This window comes from Ursus arctos, unplaced genomic scaffold (assembly GCF_023065955.2).
Source record: "Ursus arctos isolate Adak ecotype North America unplaced genomic scaffold, UrsArc2.0 scaffold_4, whole genome shotgun sequence".
Lineage (NCBI taxonomy): Eukaryota > Metazoa > Chordata > Mammalia > Carnivora > Ursidae > Ursus > Ursus arctos.
In genome coordinates this window covers 31,804,986-31,828,399 of record NW_026623056.1, presented here as the reverse complement: position 1 = coordinate 31,828,399, position 23,414 = coordinate 31,804,986, and the positions used below count along the sequence as shown (strand labels likewise).

Genomic DNA, 23,414 nt, shown 5'->3' with positions numbered 1-23,414 from the left:
CTTTATGTTTTAAAGCAATCTTAGGTTTCAGCAAAACTGAGTGGAAGGTAGAGTTTCCATATACCCTTTGTCCAACACTCACAGCCTCCCCCACTATTAACAGCCTGATAAGAGTGGTGCACTTGTTACCACTGACAAACCTATTAATACATTACTAACACCCAGAACTCATAGTTTACAGTAGGGTTCATATGACATTATGTATAGGTCAAAACACCAAGCATATCCATCATTATAGTATAATATATTATAATACAGAATACTACTACTCTAAAAATCTTCTGTGTCAGCCTGTTCATCACTCTCTCCTCCTTAAATCCTGGCAACCACTGATTTTTTTTGCTACCTTTATAGTTTGCCTTTTCCAGATTGTCACACAGTTGAAATCATACAGTATGTAGCCTTTTCAGATTGACTTCTTTCATTTAGTGATACGTATTTAAGGTTCCTTCGTATGTTTTTTGTAGCTTCATTGCTCATTTCTTTTTAGAATATTTCATTGTCTGCATATATCACAATTTATCCATTCACCTACTGAAGGACATCTTGGCAGGTTTTGGCAACTAATGAATAAAGCTGCTTAAACATTCATGTGCAGGTTTTTATATGGACATAAGTTTTCAGTTTTGGGGGTTAAATGCCAAGGAGCATGATTGCTGCATCATATGGTAGGAGTAGGTTTACTTTAGGAAACTGACACTGTCTTCCAATGTGACTGTGTATGAATTTTGCATCCCCTAACAATGAGAGTTCCTGTTGCTCCATATTCATTCTAGCATTTGGTGTTGACAGCGTCTGAGATTTTTTTTGCCCTTCTACTAGGTATATAGTTGTTTGTTGTTTTAATTTGCAATTTTAAATATTTTCGTATGCTTATTTGCCATCTGTCCATCTTCTTTGGTGTACCATCTGTTCAGATCTTTTGCTCATTTTTTATTCGGGTTATTTTCTTACTGCTGGGCTAAGTGTTCTTTGTGTGTTTTGGATAACAGTCCTTTATCAGATGCGTCTTGAGGCCCCTGGGTGGTACAGTCGGCTAAGCATCTGATTCTTGGTTTTGGCTCACATCATGATCTCAGGACCATGAGTTCGAGCCCTGCATCAGGCTCTGCACTCAGCAGGAAGTATGCTTGCTATTCTCTCTCCTTTTCCATCTGCCCCTCCTGCTCACGCTCTAAAATAAATAAATATTCTTAAAAAATAAACTTTATCAGATGTATCTTTTGCAATTGTGTTCTCCCAGTCTGTGTTGTCTTCTCATTCTCTTGATAGAAATTTCTTCTCTGTGAAAGATACTAATTTTAACAAGCCCTATTTATCAATCTTTTCTTTCATGGATCATAGATTATGATGTTTTATCTAAAAAGTCATCACCAAATCCAAGGTCATCTAGATTTTATATTTTCTTCTAGTCATTTTCTAATTTTGTGTTTACATTTAGGTCTATGATCCCCTTTGAGTTTTTTTTCTTTTTGAAGGCTAATGTCTGTGCCTAGATTCATTTTTTTGCATGTGAGTTTCCAGTTCTTCTACCATAATTTGTCAATATGGTCTTTGCTCCATTGTATTGCCTTTGCTCCTTTGTCAAAGATCAGTTGACTACATATGTGTGGCTCTATTTCTGGGCTTTTTGCTCGGTTCCCCATTGATCTATTTGTCAGTTTTGTCACCAATACCACACTGTCCTCATTACTTTAGCTTTATGGTAAGTCTTGTAGTTGGGTAGCACCAGTTCTTTGACACTGTTCTCCTCTTTAAATATTACGTCATTATTCCCAGTCTTTTGCTTCTCTATGTAACTTTACAATCAGTTTGTCAATATCCACAAAATAACCTGCTGGGATTTTGATTGAGACTGTGTTGAATCTATAGATCAAGTTGGGAAGAACTGACACCTTGACAATATTGAGTCCTCCTATCCATGAACACAGAATCTCTTTTTATTTGTTCTTCAGTTTCTTTCATTGGTAAAGAAATTTTTTTGTAGTTCCTTAGTCTTCTTCATAGAGATCTCATAAATGCTTTGTTAGATTTATACCTAAGTACTTTACTTTAGAGGGTGCCAATGTAAATGTTACTGGTTTTAATTTCAAATTCTATAGCTAGTATATAGAAAAATTTTTGTCCCGTGTGAATGCTCATCAAAGGGTAACCTCAGTAGAGGAAAATTTTAACAATCAAGTTGGTAGAACAACCCATTCTGTGGATACCAGTTGGCCTCTTTCCCAGTCAACCCTCTCAGCATCTAATGGGCTCATGAACAAAGTAACCATGGTGATAGGAATGGAGGTTAGGCAAAGGGCTAAGCAACATGAACTTTTACTCAGCAAGGCTGCCCTGGCTACAACCACTGCTGAGTGCCCAATATGACAGCAGTGGAAACCAACACTTTCTCCAATTTAGCACCATTCCCTAGGTGATCAGCCAGGTAGCAGGTTGGTTACATTGGACCATTTTCATCATGGAAGGGAAAGATGTTGTTCTTACAGGAATAAATATTACTCTGGATATGATCTGCCTTCCCTATATGGAATATTTCTGCTAAAACTATCATCCATGAACTTACAGCATACCTTATCCACCATCATGGTAATGCACACAGCATCAAGAAATTCATTTCATAACAAATGAAGTGTGGCAATGAGCCAATGCTTATGGGGTTCACTGGCCTTACCATGTTCTCCACCATCCTGAAGCAACTGCCTAGATACATATGTATTATTAATTTTTTTATTAATGTTAGCATAGTATATCTTTCATTATCCCTTTATTTTTAATCTTTATATGCATTTATACTTAAATTAGGTTTCTTGTAGACAACATATAGTTCGGTTGGATCTTGTTTTTTGAACTACTCTGATAATCTCTTAGTTTATTCAGAACATGCACATTTAAAATGATGATACAGTTGGATTAGCATCTACCATGGTCCTTATTGTTTTCTATTCATTACCCTTGTTCTTTGTTCCTATGTTCTTTTTACTTTTTTTCTGCTTTTTTGCTTTAAACTGGGCATTTTATATATGATTCCTTTTGCTCTTCTTAGCATATCATTATATTTCTCTTTAATTTTTTAGTGGTTATTCTAGAGTTTGCAATATACATTTACAACTGATCTAAATCCAGTTTAAAATGACATTATACTGCTTAATGGGAAGTGCAAGTGCCTGATAACAAAGCATTCCTGATTTCTTCCTATTTCTTGAATCATTACTGTCATTCATTTCACTTATCCATAAGCTACACTACTATCCTATACACTTTTTGGCAACTTAGTGTGGTTTCTAAGAAGCATTATTGTGCCCTGGAACAAAGTTCAAGCATATCTAAAGAATAAAAACCAATGGCACCTAATAACATAAGATTCACAATGTCTGGCTTTCAGGCAATGATACCATTTCAATAGGAAAATACAGCCCATGATGAAGAGAAAATATCAACCAACAGAAACTAATCCAGAAGTGATATAAAGGATAAATTCAATAGACAAGGACATTAAATCAATTATCATAAATATACTCCATATATTAAAGGAGATAGAAGAAAGCACATGCATGTTAAGAAAAGACATGGAAGATACCAAAAGGATTCAAATTGAACTTTTAGAAATGAAAAATATAATGTATGAGATTACATGCAATATACACTAGATGGGACAAACAGGGGAACTGACAATGAAAAAGGGAAAAGAAAACATTACTGAACTCAAACCTGTACTCTCCAAAATAAAGCAAAGGAATAAAAAGAACAAAATAAGTGAATGGAAAATTAGTGATCTACTGTTTAACTTCAAGTTACCTAATACACATACAATAGGAGTCTCAGAAGAGGAAAGAAAGGATGGGACAGGAAAAATGTTCGAATAAGTCATGTCAAAAATCTTCCTAATTTGATGAACATTGTAAATCCACAGATCCAAGGAGCTTAATGAACTTCAAGCATAAGAAACATGATGAAAACTACATCAAAATATGCCATAACTAAAATTCTTTAAAAAGAAAGGAAGGAAGAAAGAAAGAAAAGAAAGGAAAGAAAGGAAAAGAAAAGCTGGGGGGTGGGGGGAGGAAGATATATTAACATATAGAGTAACATATATAAGAATAACAGCAGACTTACAAGCTAGAAGACAGTGGAAGAACATTTTTTTAAGTACTGAAAAAAAAAAAGTGTCCATCTAGAATTCTCTACTAAATAAAGTATCATTAAAAATGAAGGTGAAATAAATACTTTTACAGACATACAAAAGCTGAAAAGATCCAAAGATCCGGGACTAAAAATTCAGCTCTACAAGAAACAATTCAAGAAGTCCTTCTGAAAGAAGGAAAAATAATGTACAGGAAAATTGAGATATACACAGAGGAATGAAGAGCCCTGGAAATGGTAAATATGTGGGTAAGTAAAACAGAATATTTAGTTTCTAAATTTCTTTAAAAAATAATTGATGACTAGAAACATCCCAAATATCCATCAATAAGTGAATATTAAACAAATTATGCCATATCCACACAGTGGAAAACTCCACAGCAATAAAAAGAAATGAGCTCTTGATAAATACACCAACATGGCAGAATCTCAAACTAATCATGGTGAGTAAAGGAAGTCAAACAAAAACAAATATAAGTTGTATGACTGCTCCTATATAAAATTCCATGGAATGCAAACTAATCTACAGTAACAAAGTACATCAGTGGTTGTTGAGGATATAGGGCCAATGCAGAACGGCAGGATGGAAGCATTAAAAATAAGAATAAGGCAACTGGAAGAGGTGATGGATATGTTCATTATTTTTACTATGAATGAAACAATAGGTTTTTTTTAATTTTAAACATGTACAGTTTATTGTATGTCAATTATGTCTCAACCTGTGCTGAGGAATGTAATTGTCAAGTAGGGATCTATCATCTAAGAATGAGGGAAAACAATGACTTTCTCAGACATCCAGAAACTAAAAGTTCACCATTTGTAGTTATTTAGCTTACATTTAAATACTAGCAGAGGAGGAGCTAAGATGTGAGAGTAGCAGGAGAATGCTAAGCTTGCCTGGTCCCCCAGCTCAACTAAATAAATATCAAATCATTCTGAATACCCAAGAAATCTATCTGAGAACTGACAGAACAAACTGCACAACTATAGGGAGAGAAGAAGCCACCTCGTGGAAGGTAGGAAGTGCAGAGACATGATTTGGGAGAGAAGCAGATCATGGGTGCCACAGAGAGGGGAGAGAGCCCTGGTCATAGAGGTAAGAGAAAGAGAGGAGCACACAGGGAGTCACAAAAAGAAAACACTTCCCCATAGCCATTAACTAGGAAAAGAAGAAGAGCTGATTTTCATAAGTTTATACAACCAAGGTGCTCAAAAACTGGAGTTAGGTCCACAGCATGGCAGATGTAGAGACTGGTGAAGCAATGCATTGCTCCTGTGGAGGAGGACAGATAGTGGAGAGGCAGACAGCGCAGAGGATCCCATGGAATGCACTCGGAGAGACGGTTTCCACTTCCCAGATGCATCCGAGAGGTGGCATTGCCTCTCTGGGGACAAAGGAGCCAGCAGGTACCATTTCTCTCCCCTGCCCCTCAGCATAAACTAACGTCAGCAGCACAGTGCCAACAGTGACAGCATAAACCACTTACACCAACCCTGCAACCTGGACTCTGCTAGTAATGCTTTTCTCAGGGAACTCTGGCTGAAGACCAGCACAAACCCACCCCCCACCCTGACCCAACACATACACACCAGGTCTACTGACCATAGAGTTCTGCAGAGCTTCAGCTCTAGTGGAAATAGCATCAGGATTCTTTCAACCAGCAGACCAAAGCACACCTAGTTAAAACTCGCCACACTCTGGACAAGGTCAAAACACTCCCCACTGCAAGCAAGGAGAAACTCTGCAGAGGACTGACCTGGGGGAAAGAGCAGCCAAAACACAGCAGCATAGTCCATGCAGCACACACCAGAGACACTTCCTGAAGCACCAGGCCCTGGACATGATCTCTTCTTCATGAAGCCTTTACTCTCAGAAGCAGGAAACATAACAGGCTTTCCTAACACAGGAAAGATGACAGAGACCTAGACAAGATGCCAAGATGGAGGAATTCACCCCAAAAGAGAGAACAAGAAAAGGTCACAGCCAGGAATCTAATAGAAACAGATATAAGTAATATATGCCTGATCCAGAATTTAAAGCAACAATCATAAGGATACTAGCTGGGCTTGAGAAAATCATGGAAGACACCAGGGAGATCCTTACTGCAGAGACAAAAGAGCCAAAAAAACCCAATCAGGCCAAAATGAAAAATGCAATATCTGAGATTCAAAACCAACTGGATATAATGACCACAAAGATGGAAGAAGCAAAGGAGCAAGCAAGTTATAAAGAAGATAAAATTATGGAAAATAATGAAGCCAAACAAAAGAGAGAAAGAAAAATCTTGTATCATGAAAGTAGACTTAGGGAACTCAGTGACTCCATCAAACATAGTAACAGCCATATTATATGAGTCCCAGAAGAAGGAGAGAGAGAAAAAGGTGCAGAAGTTTATTTGAGGATATTATGGCTGAAAACTTCCCTAATCTGGGGAAAGAAACAGACCTCTAAATCCAGGAAGCACAGAGAATGCCCATCAAAATCAACAAAAGGAGGCCAACACCAAGACCTGTCATAGTTAAATTTCCAAAATATAAAGAAAAAATCCTAAAAACAGCAAGAAAAAATAGCCAAAGCAATCTTGAAAAAGAAAAAGCTGGATGCATCACTACTCCAGACTTCAAACTACAATACAAAGCTGTAGTCATCAATAATACAGTATGGTACTGGCACAAAAACAGACACATAGACCAATGGAACCAAATAGAAAACCCAGATATGGACCCACAACTATATGATCAACTAATCTTTGATAAAGCAGGATAGAATATCCAATGGAAAAAAGAGTCTCTTCAACAAATGGTGTTGGGGAAAATTGGACAGCAACATGCAGAAAAATGCAACTGGACCACTTTCTTACACCATATACAAAAATAAATTCAAATGGATGTTAAGACCTAAATGTGAGACAGGAAACCATCAAAATTATGGAGGACAACACAGGGAATAACCTCTGTGACATCAACCATAGCAACTTTTTACTAGATAGGTCTCTGGAGGCAAGGAAAACAAAGGCAAAAATGAACTATTGGGACTTCACAAGATAAAAAGCTTCTGCACAGGAAAGGAAACAAAACTAAAAACCAACCTTCAGAATGGGGGAACATATTTGTAAATGACATATCTGATAAAGGATTAGTATCCAAAATCTATAAAGAACTTACCAAACTCAGCACCACAAAAAAACCAAACAATCCAGTTAAGAAATAGGCAGAAGACATGAATAGGCATTTTTCCAAAGAAGACATACAGACGGCCAACAGACAAACGAAAAGATGCTCAATATCATTCATCATCAGGGAAATACAAATCAAAACTACAGTGAAATATCATCTCAGACCTGTCAAAATGACTAAAATTAACAACACAAAAAACAATGGGTGTTGACAAGGATGTGGGGAAAGGGGAACCCTCTTACACTGTGGGAATGCAAACTGGTGCAGCTACTCTTGAAAACAGTATGGAGGTTCCTCAAAATGTTAAAAATGGAACTACCCTATGACCCAGCAATTGCACTATTTACCCAAAAGATACTAATATACTAATTTGAAGAAAGACATGTACCCCAATATTTATAGCAGCCTTATCAACAATAGCCAAATTGTGGAAAGAGCCAAAATGCCCATCTACTAATGAATGGATAATGTGGAATTTAAGATATAGAGCAGATGAACATAGGTGAAAAAATAAGAGGCAAACCAGCAAACAGACTCTTAAATATACACAACAAATTGAGGGTTACTAGAGGGAAGATGGGCAGGGGTTGGGTTAAATGGATGAAGGTATTATGGAGGGCACTTCTTAGGATGAGCACTGGGAATTGAATGTAAGTGATGAATCACTGTATTCTACACCTGACACTAATGTTACAGTGTATGTTAACTGGAAGTTAAATAAAAACTTGAAAAGAAAAACAAACAAGAAAGAAAATCTGTGTTTCTTAATGTGTTTATCACTATAAACTTCCCTTTTACAACTGCTTTGGCTGCATCCCATAAATTTTGATATGTTGTATTTCCATTTTCATTTGTCTCAAGATATTTTTAAATTTTTTTTCTTTGACCCATTGGGTGTTCACTATTATATTGCTTAATCTCCACATATTTGTAATTTTCTAGTTTTCCTGTAATTCATTTCTATCTTCATACCATTGTGGTCAGAACAGAGGCTTAATATAATTTCAATCTTCTTACATATTTTAAGGCCTGTTCTGTGGCCTACCATATGATCTCCTGAAGCTCTTTGAAACTTTGGATTTCAGAAACTAAACATTAAACACAAGGTCTATAAACTTACGCTCATTCAAAGTACTTTTAGCTTTAACAACAAAATCATAGCTACGAAAATTTTGCTATAGAAGGATCAAGTTAAAACTGGAGATAAAAAATTAAGCTGATCAAGGGAAGTCTGTGATTCAGTCCATCCAGGTCTTCAGCTTAAAATTCTTCAAAAAAAAAAAAATCCTAAAAATAAGAGCTTAAAATACCTCAAAATGTCAGCAAAAAGATAGAGAATGAGAATAGTCAAAAAACACTAAAAGACAAATTAAAAATTATATAAACCTCAGTTTTGGTGATTATGATGGCAGAGATGTCCTGCTGTACCAGGTGAGCAATAGCACAGCTCCTAGTATCCAGCTCCAGCATCATCAATGCTGAGCCACTAACAGTGGTTCTTTACTGAAACAGTAATTTCAGTGTGGTTGGGCGCTGTTTTCAACTGCAAAGCTTCTAAGTATATGATAGTGCAGGGGGGGTAGAGCTCTTGACTTCAGCTTCCCAATGACTAACTCATTAAGGGATAGTCTTCTGCCTTTCCATCTGGAAATCTGGGATTTCTGAGATCTGTGTTCATATGGAAGATGATTGGCCAAAAAGGCATGGATCTCAATGTGCATTACACAAGCCACTCCTAAACCCTACTAAATATGTCCTCAAAATTGCTACCCCTTACCAAATACTTAAGCTGGCCTTGTGGCCCAGTTTTTAAGCATATAGCCACTAAGTGAGAAAATCTGGATCCAAATTCTGCCTCCATGAATGCTGTTTATATAATATTAGAAAATTTTCCAAACCCCCCCTTTTGTTTTTCTAAGCTTCAGTTTCCTCAACTGCAAAATCGGGATAATAAAGCATCTACCTTGCAGGGCTGATGTGAAGATTAAATATGTATGATGTGCCTGGCATTTAAGTATTTAATAAATATGTTAACTCTTTTTAAAAAATAGTAAAACACACTAATGCATATGAAGGGCGAAACCTAATTGAATTGTCATCCTTGCACTAGCTGCAGGGAAACCCAGGAAATGGACAATTTTAAGTTTTCAAACTCTACAATACAAAAAGGCTGTAATGGAGTTGACAGTACCATATGGACATTAAACAGGATTCTTCTTCATTTAACTCTGTGGTCCTTTGAATGACCAAAGTACATTTTTAAGTGTACTCTGAATATTACAGAACTATGAGATGTTGTCTCAAATATTATATATTAGCATGAAAAAAGACCTATTTTCAGTGGTATTATTTCCAAGTTTTTAAGTTATATCAAAACAGAGATAGGGGTGCCTGGGTGCCTCAGTCGTTAAGCCTCTGCCTTCGGCTCAGGTCATGATCCCAGCGTTCTGGGATCGAGCCCTGCATCTGGCTCCCTGCTCAGCAGGAAGCCTGCTTCTTCCTCTCCCACTCCCCCTACTTGTGTTCCCTCTCTCACTGGCTGTCTCTCTTTCTGTCAAATAAATAAATAAAATCTTTAAAAAAAAAAAATCCAGAGATAAACAAATGAGCTCTAAATAAATAGTACTATTTGTCTTAGACATGAGCAGTTTAAATAGTCTGGAACAAGAATGACAGAATAATTTTTGTTCAGAATTTACCATATACCAAGAAGGTTCTGGCATGTGACATAAATTATCACAAAAACTCCATGAGGTAATTAATATTACCAATTTATAGAAAGGGAAACTAAAGTATAAAGACTTCAGTAATTTGTACAACTTGTAAATGGTAGAATTAGGATTTAAGACCCGGCAGTCTGGCTCTAGAATCAATATTCTTAAGGACCATTTGCAACGACACAGTAAGATGTTTCCAATCTATATTTTAAACTCCAAGCACCTGAGGTACTTCCAAAACATATAAATAGGTGTATATTTAAATTATGCAAAAGAAAGTTGAATACTATAACCTATTTTGTAATGCCATTAAGTGGTAAAATAATGGGGACACAATAAGTTTTAAGCTATGTTAATTAGCCACATATTAAAAATGAACTTATATGTAACAAAAAACTTACGAAATTTTGGCTAACTACTGAAAATGTGGCTAAATCTTAAAATAGCAAGGGCCTAGCCATCTTTATATGGTTTGGAAAAAAGGAATTCTCACTCTTCATTAATCTACGTATTTGGATTTCTTTATATGAAGATTTAATTATGATATTTATGCTGCCTTCTTCCTCTTGGTACAGATCATGTAAATGGACACTGCACAAGTCCCACCTCTCAGAGTTGCAGTTCTGGAAAACGTCTGTCCAGTGCTGATGTGTCAAAAGTAAATCGCTGGGGTCCTGGAAGACCACCATTTCGGAAAGCACAATCAGCTGCTTGCATGGAAATTTCTTTACCAGTCACAACAGAAGGTAAGTTACACACGCAAATTTTTGTGGATACAATTAAAATTTGATATGCCATGATAATGGGAGCTAGAGGACAAGGGATGTAGGTCTTGTGTAAAAGATACTTTTACAGTCAACTCTAGGCAATGAGTGACTGAGAGCCTGGTCAAGCTGTGGCCATGACTCCAAATTCATTCCTCACTATACTTCCTTCTTCATCTCTAAAACCAGAATGTCTCTGCTTATTGGTAGACACCTCCTCTGTACAAGGGGAGACCTATGCCTTAATCAGTTCTCTACACTCCCAGCAGCAATTCAGAGTTTCCTTCCATCTCAATGGTAAGCCTTTCAGTGTTTTTACCAGTAGATAGTTATTTAATGTCTTGCAACTCTCATTTCCTCAACTGTCAAGTGAATGTGACCAAGAAAAAGGCAAGATCTTAAGTTTTAAAGTTTGCAGTCTTCATATGTTTTTAAAAGGAAGGATTAACTGCATGTTTATGGAGTGTTGGAGCAGGGATTAAAGTGTAAGAGCTAGAAGGCCAGAAATTTTTAGAGAGGGAGGGGAAAAGAAGGAATCTTGCAACTTAGTTGCAACAGTCTTCCTGACAAGGAACTTTGGGGAAAGATATAGGAAAAAATAATCTTAGAAGATTTTCTATGGTAATTCTATTCTATGAAGTAATCCCCCATTTACCATTCCTCAAAATTGTTTTAGTAATGACCTATATTTTGTAATACAAAATTACAAAAATTTAAAAATTTACTATTATACCATACTAAATCTGGTTCATGGATATGCAGATAATGAGGTTATCTCTTTCACAGGTGTATGAGTAACAAACTTAAATGTTGATGAACCACGAATGGAAAAACTTTGAAAGCAAATTAGCTAGGAATTTTATAATGGAAGAAAAATGTAAAGGTTTTGGAAGTAGTACTCTTAATCACTGGGTTGGGTTGAGAATTTTGAGTTTTAGACATTTCTGCCTCTAACTTGTGCTGGATTCTGGGACAACTGCTTAACTCTATGTCTCTGTCTCCAAATCTATAAAATTGTATAGATTATATCCAAGCTTCCTCTCATCTCTAAATTCTATTACAAATAATTATTTTTACAAACTTGTTGAGGGGTAGAAGGGGAATTAGGAATACTGTATTTTGCTTCCTGGAAAAAGAGTCCAAAGAACTTATATTTAGTCTCTTTTTACAAAAATGAGTGACACTTGAACCTATCCAGAAAGGAAAGGAGTGAATGCTGTAGAAAAAAGAATATGAGGAACTTGAACTCTGGAGCAATTATAACAAAACGTTCCTAGTAGTATTTAACTGAGGGGGGTGCATTTATGCTTATTGGAGTGTGCACAAGTGTAAGTGTTGATGAGCTGGAAAACTTGAAACTTCCTTTAGTGTACTGAAGCCCTCTCAGAAAGATTACCATTAACAATGAGATGGCCCTGTCTACAGCTTATTTGGTCCTAAGGTAAAGTTAGAACTGGATTTGGATTCAAGGTAGATAGCCTGAAAGTAGTTCAGGGATATACCATTTGCTCGTTGGCCTTGGTAAATACTCCAATTTTTACAACTGTAGTTACTCCAAATATAGCAAAACCAAAAATCATGTCAGTTAGGGAAATGTATTCACCAAGAACATTTGTGACCTTTCAGGTAAGTAGCCATAATGTTGTAGGTAGGTGGGAATTGCCAAGAAATTGTTAGGAATATTTTCAACAATTGAGAGATAGAAGGGAAACATAATTAAAATGGTACCAGAAATTCTTGTAACCTTGACTACTCAGGCTATTTTTTTCCAGATTAGAAAATTTCAACTAATTTGTGAGGTAACGTAGGGAGAAAAACATGGTGAACTGGAACTCTGGAGACTCAACTTCTAGTCCCAGCTCTGCCAAAGTTTATGATTTACATTTCTGGACTTTAGTCTCTTCATTATCAAAATAAGCTGTGAACTGGACAAGCAGTCTTCCAGATCAGTGAACAAGGAATCAAATTCTACTTCCCTTTCATAATTTTGGTTTTCATTTACTAAGTCTGACTTCACTTATTATGGAAATATACTAACAATTTTTGTTTTTCTGAATTTCTATAGAAAGCCGAGAAAATTCCTATAATCGTTCTAGAAGCTCTAGCATCTCCAGTATTGACAAAGATTCAAAAGAAGCAATTACAGCACTATATTTCATGGAGTCCTTTGCTCGGAAAAATGACCCTACAGTCTCCCCTTGTTTGTTTGTTGGAACTAGTCTGGGAATGGTGTTAATAATCTCCCTGAACCTACCTTCAGCAGATGAACAAAGATTTACAGAGCCAGTCATGGTATTGCCAAGTGGTAAGAGTTTTTATTTATTCCTTAATTTCTACTTTTTAACATTTAGATATAAAATAATGTATAACATTAATTTGTATTGATCTGGAATAAAGTTTGTAAGTATTCTGTATACTGGAAACTATTGAAAATTTCATAAATCATATACTATCCCAACATTAGTCATACAGCAACTTACCATTCCTTAGAATAAAATAATACAATTATGTCTATGGTAGGAAACTGTGGAACTGCCCACCTAAACAATGCCTTGGGGAAAAGGTTTCTGAAAAGCACTAAGGAAAACCTTAATTCAAAAGTTAAACTATTTAATGAACTGAAGTATTTCTCCAAAGTTCCATGCCAGATCACAGCCTATGAGTGTTTTTTATCATCCCTGGAGAATTCAGAACAATTAATCTTGAAGCAGTCTGATTTGACATGGCTTTCTAAAGTCCTTGGTAACCTTCCCATCTTGTTTCAAAGGCATACCACAATTTCTTTCCTTTTTATCCTAGCGCCTAAAGAATTTAACATGTTATGAGTATTTTGCTAAAGCATGTTTTATTCTCTTTCTTTCCTCCCAAAGAAGAGATGAGTGTGATTCCTCATGCAATTCTTTTGAATATTTGAAAATTTGTTCTTTTCAGTAACTTTACTTTGTATTTCCTATGTATGATGTTCTTCAGATAGTTTTTAAGTAAAAAAAATAATTTTATTAATATATAGAATAAGGAATTTTATTTTAAAAGAATACATATATTTAGAATGCTAGGTTAGAGTTAAATTTTATTAACTGGTGTGCTAATTCTTGTAGATTTTTACTTATTGTAAGTGGAATAGTCAGCTCTCTACTAGTGTGGCAAATTTAGATAAATGTATCCATGTGCACACATTTGTGTTTGTGTGTTACACAACTGAAATTGATCTCATACTTCTGGAGATTAGAGGGCCAAGATTAAGAAGTCAGCAGGTCTAGTTTCTTCTGAGGCCTCTTTCTTTGCTTGTAGATAGCCACCCTTACCATATCTTCCCATGGCTGTCCTTCTGTGTGCATGTACTTCTGGTGTCTTCTGTGTATCCTAATCTCTTCTTAGACACCAGTCAACTTGGCTGAGGGCCCACTCTAACAACCTCCTTTTAACGTCATCATCTCTTTAAAGGCTCTACCTTAAATACAGTCACCTTCTGAGGTACTAGGGTTTAGGCCTTCAACATATGAATTTGGTAGGGACACAATTCAGCCTATAAAATCCATTGTATTTTAAAAGTTAATCTGTTAGAGTCACTTTAATTGTGAACATACTTCATGATGAGAAAATACCTTTAACTACATTCCTAATTTTAAGGAAATATGCACAATTCCTACAGTGGTTGAGTTGGAGGCAGATCAGTGAGGACAAAATGAATTATTAAACATTAATTCCATCCACTACTTAACTCAATAAATTGTTATCCATATTGGATATGTGACAGGCATTCCTTGCAAGTCTAAAGGTGAAAATCTAACTCCTGTGTATACAAGTTTACAACCATAAATGGAAGACAATTTTCTAAGAGATATTCTAACAAATACGGTTTTCTATGTCACAAGCCTAGAAATAAACAGATCTGGAACTAATTTAACAGATCTCTCAATATTGCGGGAAAGTTCTTTACCATTCTTAAACAAACATAGACTAAAAATGATGGCAAAATACAAATTAGAGATTTAACTTAATAATGTGGTATCTGATTAGTAAATATTTGCAAAGCTTTTCCTTAACTATTTAAAGATATATAATGGGAACCTGTCTTCTCCAATTTTCTGTCATTATTCTCCAGTTCTTTCAAAACGTAAGTTAATATCAACATCAGTTCACCAACTGTAACAAATGTACCACACTAATACAAGATGTTAATAAATAAAGGACAAAGGGAGCATATGGGAACTCTTTGTACTCAATTTTTTGTAACCCTAAAACTGCTTTTTAAAAAAAGTATTTTTGGGGAGTTGAGGGTGGAGGAGTAGGGGACCCTATTTCAACCCATCTCCTGCATTTAGCTGGATATCTACCAAACCATTCTCAACACCCACGAAATCAGCCTGAGATATAAGAATATACATCTGGAACTCTACAAGCAGAAAATCTCCAGCAATCTCAAGGTATGAAGGGTGGAGGAGTGATTCTGCAGGCAGATATCAAAAGAAAAACAGAAGGGGGAGGGAGCTACCATAAGCTGGCGCCAGGAAGGTGACATAACACCAGAGAGCAAAAGGATCCCACACTGGGGACCAGGCAAAGACTCACAGACTGGTTGCACCAGGGAAAGGACTTCAGTCCAGCCCCCAGACAGGATCCAGGAGCTGCAGGTACGCACATGAACAGAGGACAGCCTGTGGTTTTAGAAGCACAAAGGGCAGAAACACGCCCAGCCCTGGGATCAACCTCTGGGAGAGTTGCTGTGGGGCTCACTACCAGGGAGGCTGAGTTTTTAGCAGTGCAGACAGAAACAGAGACTGTGTGTCTTGGAGACCTCAGTGAAGAACAGACTGCAATTTCTCTGTTCTGGGACAGAGGTTTGGGTACGGTCACTTGTCTGACTCTCAGAAGAGACATTGAAAGCCACCAGGGAAAGCTGCCAGAGAACAAGCTCAAAAAACCTGTTTTCACTGAGCCATCCCCTCCTCCACAGGGGGCAGGGCAACTCTGCCAAAGCAGGGTTGCCTGAGTAAGAGTGCAGCAGGCCCCTCCCCTAGAAGACAGGCTGGAAGAACAAGAGGACGACAACCCTAGGGTCACTATAAAACAGGTACATCTTGCTTGGATCTTGGCTAATACTTTGGACTCTGTACATTCCCTCAACCACCCTTGAACACAATGACTAAGAGGAGAAACCTCCACAAAGAAGAGAATCAGAGATTGTGGCCTCTGCCACAGACCTAATGGATACAGATAAAAGCCAGATGTCAGAGATAGACTTCAGAGTAGCAATCATGAAGTCAATATCTAGGCTTGAAGAAAATATTAGTGACAATATAGAATCTCTAAGGGGAGAAATGAGATCTAATCAGGTCAAACTAAAAAATGCTATGAATGAGATGCAGTCTAAACTGAATATCCTGACAGCCAGGGTAAATGAGGCTGAAGAACAAATTAATGAGATAGGAGATAAGATGACAGAAAAGAAGGATGCCGAGGAGGCCTGGGATAAACTCCTGAAAGCCCAAGAGATCAGACAGAGAGAGATTAGTGATGCCAGGAAATGTTCTAATGTCAGAATTACTGGGATCCCTGAAGGGGTGGAGAGAGAGAGGTCCAGAAGATATATTTGAGCAAACTGTAGCAGCGAACTTCCCTAATCTGGGGAAGGAAACAAGCATTCCTGTCCAAAAGGCAGACAGGACCCCTCCCAAGTTCAGAGGGAACAGATCAACACCTCAACAGATAATAGTAAAACTCGCAAATCTTAGGTCCAAGGAAACAATTCTGAAAGCAGCTAGGGGGAAGAGATTTCTTATGTACAGAGGGAGGAACATCAGAATAACATCAGACCTGTCCACAGAGACCTGGCAAGCCAGAAAGGGCTGGCAAGACATATTCAGGGTACTAAACGAGAAGAACATGCACCCAAGGATAATTTAACCAGCAAGGCTATCATTCAGAATGGATGGAGAGAGAAGGAGTTTCCAAGACCAGCAGAAACTGAAAGAATACGTGACCACCAAGCTGGCCTTGCAAGAAATATTAGGGAGGGTTCTATAAAAGGAGAAAGGCCCCAAGAGTAGTATAGACCAGAAATTTACAGAGGCAATCTATAGAAACAGGGACTACACAGGCAACAGGATGGCACTAAAATCATATCTTTCAGTAGTCACTCTCAATGTGAATGGCCTAAATGCTCCCATGAAATGGCACAGGGTTGCAGTTTGTATAAAAAGACATGACCCATCCATTTGCTGTCTACAAGAGACTCATTTTGAACCTAAAGATACATCCAGACTGAAAGTGAGGGGATGGAGAGCCATTTTTCATGCCAAAGGACCTCAAAAGAAAGCTGGGGTAGCAATTCTCATATCAGACAAATTAGATTTTAAGCTAAAGACTGTAGTAAGAGATACAGAGGGACATTATATCATTCTTAAAGGGTCTATCCAACAAGATCTAACAATTGTAAATATGTATGCCTGCAACATGGGAGCAGCCAACTACATAAGCCAACTGATAACCAAAATAAAGAATCATACTGATAATACTTTAATAGTAGGAGACCACAACACTCCACTCTCAGCAACAGACAGATCATCTAAGCAAAAAATCAACAAAGAAACAAGAGCTTTGAGTGACACACCAGACCAGATGGACTTCATAGATATATATAGAATATTGCACCCTAAAACAACAGAATACTCATTCTTCTCAAATACACATGGAACTTTCCTCAGAATAAACCACATACTGGGTCACAATCAGGTCTCAACCGATACCAAAAGACTGAGATTATTCCCTACATATTTTCAGACCACAATGCTTTAAAACTGGAACTCCATCACGAGAAAAAATTTGGAAAGAATTCAAACATTTGGAAGCTAAAGACCATCCTGCTAAACAATGTTTGGGTCAACGGGAAATGAAGAACTTAATTCGTGGAAATCAATGATATCGAAAACACATCGGTCCAAATCCTATGGGATACTGCAAAGGCACTCTTAAGGAGGAAATACATAGCCATCCAAGCTTCACTCAAAAAAAGAAAAATCCAAACACACAAGCTAACCTTACAGCTAAAGGAACTAGAGAAAGAACAGCAAATAAAACCTAAACCAAGCAGAAGAAGAGAAATAATAAAGATTAGAGCAGAGATCAATGAAATAGAAACCAGAAAAATAGTAGAGCAGATCAACAAAACTAGAAGTTCATTCTTTGAAAAAACTAACCAGATCAATAAACCTCTGGCCAGACTTATCCAAAAGAAAAGAGAAAGGACCCAAATTAATAAAATTATGAATGAAAGGGGAGAGATCATGACTGACACCAAGGAAATAGAAATAATTATTAGAAATTATTATCAGCAATTATGTGCAAAAAATTAAGCAACCTGGAAGGAATGATGCCTTCCTGGAAACTTAGAAACCACCCAGACTGAAACAGGAAGAAATTGACAATTGAAGAGACCAGTAACAAAATTAAAGCAGTGATCAAAAACCCCCCAGAAAAGAAGACTCCAGGACCAGATGGCTTCCCAGGGGAATTCTATCAAACATTTAAAGAAAAAATAATACCTATTCTCCTGAAGCTGTTTCAAAAGATAGAAACAGAAGGAAAACTTCCAAACTCATTCTATGAGGCCACCATTACCTTGATCCCAAAACCAGGCAAAGACCCCATCAAAAAGAAGAATTACAGACCAATATGCCTAATGAATATGGATGCCAAAATTCTCAACAAGATCCTAGCCAATAGGATCCAACAATACATTAAAAGGATTATCCATCATGACCAGGTAGGATTTATTCCTGGGATGCAAGGGTGGTTCAACATTCAATAATCAATCAGTGTGATAGAACACATTAATGAAAGAAAAGACAGGAACCATATGATCCTCTCAATTGATGCAGAAAAAGCATTTGACAAAATACAGCATCCTTTCCTGATTAAAACCCTTCAGAGTGTAGGGATAGAATGTGCATTCCTCAATTTCATAAAAACCATCTATGAAAAGCCCCAGAGAATAACATTCTCAATGGGGAAAAGCTGAGAGCTTTTCCCTTAAGATCAGGAACATGACAAGGATGCCCACTCTCACCATTATTGTTCAACATAGAACTAGAAGTCCTAGCCTCAGCAATCAGACAACGAAAAGAAATAAAAGGCATCTGAATTGGCAACAAAGTCAAACTCTCTCTGCAGATGACATGACATTTCATGTGGAAAACCTAAAAGGACTCCACCCCCAAATTCCTAGAACTCATACAGCAATTCAGTAAGGTGGCAGGATACAAAATCAATGCACAGAAATCAGTTGCTTTTCTATACACTAACAATGTAGCTGAAGAAAGAAATTAGGGAATTGATTCCATTTACAATAGCACCATAAACCATAAGATACCTAGGAATAAACTTAACCAGAAAGGTAAAGGATCTGTACTCTAGAAACTACAGAACACTTATGAAAGAAATTGAAGAAGACACAAAAAGATGGAAAAACATTCCATGCTCATGGATTAGAAGAATAACCATTATTAAAATGTCTATGCTGCTCAGAGCAATCTATACTTTCAACGCCATTCCTATCAAAATACCAATGGCATTTTTCAAAGAGCTGGAACAAACAATCCTAAAATTTGTATGGAACCAGAAAAGATCCTGAATTGCCAAGGAAATGTTGGAAAAGAAAAAACAAAGCTGGGGGCATCATGTTGCCTGATTTCAAGCTATATTACAAACTGTGATCACCAAGACAGGATGGTATTGGCACAAAAACAGACACATAGATCAATGGAACAGAATAGAGAGCCCACAATATGGACCCTCAACTATATGGTCAACTAAACTTCGACAAATCAGCAAAAAATATCCAATGGAAAAAAGACAGTGTCTTCAATAAATGGTGCTGGGTAAATTGGACAGCTATATATAGAAGCATGAAACTTGACCACACATAAAGATAAACTCAAAATGGTTGAAAGACCTCAATGTGAGACAGGAATCCATCAAAATCCTAGACGAGAACACAGGCAGTAACCTCTTCAACATCGGCCACAGCAACTTCTTTCAAGAGACAACTGCAAAGGCAAGGGTAACAAAAGCAAAAATGAACTTTTGGGACATCAAGATATAAAGCTTCTGCACAGCAAAGGAAACAGTCAACAAAACAAAGAGGCAACCCACGGAATGGGAGAAGATATTTGCAAATGATATTATAGATAAAGGGCTGGTATTCAAGATTTATAAAAAACTTCTCAAACTCCACTCAAAAAACAATCCAGTCAAAAAATGGGCAGAAGACACGAACAGACACTTCTCCAAAGGTGACATACAAATGGCTGACACATGAAAAAAATGTTCAACATCACTAGCCATGAGGGAAATGCAAATCAAAACCACAATGAGATACCACTTTACACCAGTTAGAATGGCAAAAATTAACAAGGCAGGAAACAACAAATGTTGGAGAGGATGTGGAGAAAGGGGAACCCTCTTACACTGTTGGTGGGAATGCAAGCTGGTACAGCCACTTTGGAAAACAGTATGGAGGTTCCTCCAAAAGTTAAAAATAGAGTTACCCTATGACCCAGCAATTGCACTACTAGGTATTTACCCCAAAGATATAGATGTTGTGAAAAGAAGGGCCACAGGCACCCCAATGTTCAAAGCAGCAATGTCCACAATAGCCAGACTGTGGAAGGAGTGAGATGCCCTTCAACAGATGAATGGAGATGTGGTCCATATATACAATGGAATATTATTCAGCCATTAGAAAGGATGAATGAACCACCATTTGCATCGACATGGATGGAACTGGAGGGGATTATGCTAAGTGAAATAAGTCAAACAGAGAAAGAAAATTATAATATGTTTTCACTCATATGTGGAACATAAGGAATAGCATGGAGGACATTAGGGGAAGGAAGGGAAAACTGAAGGGGGGGGGAACAGAGGGGGAGACGAATCATGAGAGACTATGGACTCTGGGAAACAATGTGAGGGTTTGAAGAAGGAAGTTGGGTGGGGGATCGGTTAGCCCGGAGATGGGTATTAAGGAGGGCACGTGTTGTAATGAGCACTGGGTGTTATACACAAATAATGAATCGTGGAACACTACATCAATAACTAATTATGTACTGTATGGTGACTAACATAACATAATAAAAAAAAGTATTTTTTAAGAGACACATAAAATAGTTAACTATGAAGCTAGGTTCAGATGTGCTTTATAAATAACAATGGAAAAGAGAGAAAGCCAAACTGGAAGATCATAAGAGACTACTAGGAACAATAATATGCATATAAACTGAAGAGCCTAAAAGAAATGGATAAATTCCTAGAAGCATACAACCTACCAAGACTGAATCATGAAGCAATAAGAAGTCTGAACAGATCTATAACTAACAAGGAGATTGAAACAGCAATCAAAAGCCTCTCAACAAAGAAAAGCCCACTTCTCCTTTTTAAGGAATCTTTTCACATTAATTTACTGTGGTTGTCTTGACAACAAATTCAATGATATGAAAATTTGAAGTGCACTAAATCACTGAATTTTAGAATGGAAAAGCACCTAAAGATTATCCATTCCCAGTAGTTATCCCTTTAGTCTTTATCAGAATCACTTGGAGGGTTTGTTACAACACAGATAATTGGTGCCCACCCAGAGTTTCCAATTCAGTAGGTCTGGGGTGGAGTCCGAGGATTTGCATTTTTAACAAGATCCCAGGTGATTCTACCAATGCAACTTTAAATGCTGGAATGGAAAAAGCTACAATTCTTGGCTCCTGTGTAGGGAAAAACCGAGCGCTTCCTCCTTCTGTGTTTGTCCTGTGTACCTCTTTTACTTTCACGCTACTTCCACACTCACAACACTTCTGACACCAGACACATGGAGGTTTTTCCCCATAGCAAGCAATTCTTTGCAACACCAGCTGGGTATCCCACAATTTAACTTGATTCTGACACTATGTGGAAATAACTATCAGATCCCACAGGTTAAGGGCTCAGTTCCACAAAACTGCCTTCTCTCCTTCCTTTAGACACCAGTCACAAGTCTAGCTTGTCACCTGTGCTTCTGACCTATTGGCTATAAATCTGGGGTTCCCACAACCCCCCCTTGGGTTCAATTAATTTGCCAGAGTGGCACACAGAACTCAGGAAAACTGTTTACTTACCGTTTATCTGTTTATTATTAAAACACACAGATGAACATCCAGATGGAAGAGAGGAGTAGGGAAAAGAACACAGAGCTTCCAAGCCTTCTGCACCAACATCTCTCTCCCAGTGCCTCCCCCTATTCACCAAACAGGAAGCTCTCAAAAACCTCCTCCTTTTGAGTTTTAATGGAGGCTTCATTAATTACATAGACATGATTGACTAAATCATTGACCACTGGTGATTGAATTCAATCTCCAGCCCCCTCCTCTTCCAGGGGCAAGGGGTGGAACTAAAGTACAAACCCTCCAATCACATTGTTCGTTCCTCTGGCAACCAGCCCCCATCGTTGGGTGAGGGCCTAAAGTCACCTCATTAACATAATAAAAGACACCTGTGTTGCCCTCACTTTTAGAAATTCCAAGGGTTTTAGGAGCTCTGTGTCAGACACAGAATAAAGACCAAATATTTGGTTATTATAAGTCACAGTATTACACATGCATATTCAGCTCAATCACAATTCTGGTTAAATTTAGTTCTACCTACTTTATTTCTATACCTGTGTAGCTGAATATGGCTAGAGAAAAATATGTAAGCACAATAAATAGTCTCATTTTTAAATAAATCATTAACAACTTCAACTAGGCTGCTATGCTGCTGGGTAATTATATTTACTATATTTCCCTAGTCCTCTCTCCCATGCTCTTAAACAATTATATATTTCTCCACTCTCCTCAAACCTCCAATACCTCCTTTGCTGTTTTCAATGTCAGCTAATGACCACGTGTCCCCTTTCACTGAGGAAATTGAAACAAGCAGATAACAACTTCAACCACCACATCTACCAGTCTGTCTGCTTATATCTTCATGGTCTCTATATTCTCTCCTGTTGTTATGACTAAATTGTGTAAGCTCCCAACTTGGCCAACTTCTCTACTTGTATACTCAAGAAAGTCAAGCTAGCAACTTTTCCTTTGTTTCCTTTATATAATTTTATTATTACACCTAACTGTGTAATTATCATTGTAATAAATATTTATCTTTCTGCTAGATCATTATACAAACATGCTGTTCTTTCTCCCATTAAAAGAGAAAAACTAGGGGTGCCTGGCTGGCTCAGTTGGTAAAGCATGTGACTCTTGATCTCGGGGTTGTGAGTTCAGGCCCCACATTGGGTGTAGAGGTTACTTAAAAAAATAAAATCTTAAATAAATAAAATAAATATACAAATAAATAAGAAAAACTCTCTTGAATCTATCCTCCAAAATGTTCCATTTCATTTCTTTTTCTTTTATGCAAAATTCCTTGAAATGTTTGTCTTATATTCACTATTTTCAATTTTCTTCTCCCATTCTCTCATCTCCATTCTAATCAAGCTTTCTCCCATACCAATCAATAAAAACCTCTATCTAGGTCACCATTGACCTCATGGCTAAATCCAATGGTCAGTTCTCAGGCCACATCTTACTTGACATATCAGCAACATATT

At 37.3% G+C, this 23,414-nt stretch overlaps 1 protein-coding gene across 1 annotated transcript in view; it reads left to right on the top strand.

The window, feature by feature from the left end:
• STXBP5L (syntaxin binding protein 5L) overlaps positions 1 to 23,414 on the top strand; it is a 425,975-nt gene that overhangs the window by 388,295 nt on the left and 14,266 nt on the right. Inside the window, exons 22-23 of the mRNA XM_044382469.2 lie at positions 10,613 to 10,783; positions 12,867 to 13,106. Coding sequence (XP_044238404.1) covers positions 10,613 to 10,783; positions 12,867 to 13,106 — 411 coding nt within the window. The remainder of the gene's footprint in view (positions 1 to 10,612; positions 10,784 to 12,866; positions 13,107 to 23,414) is intronic.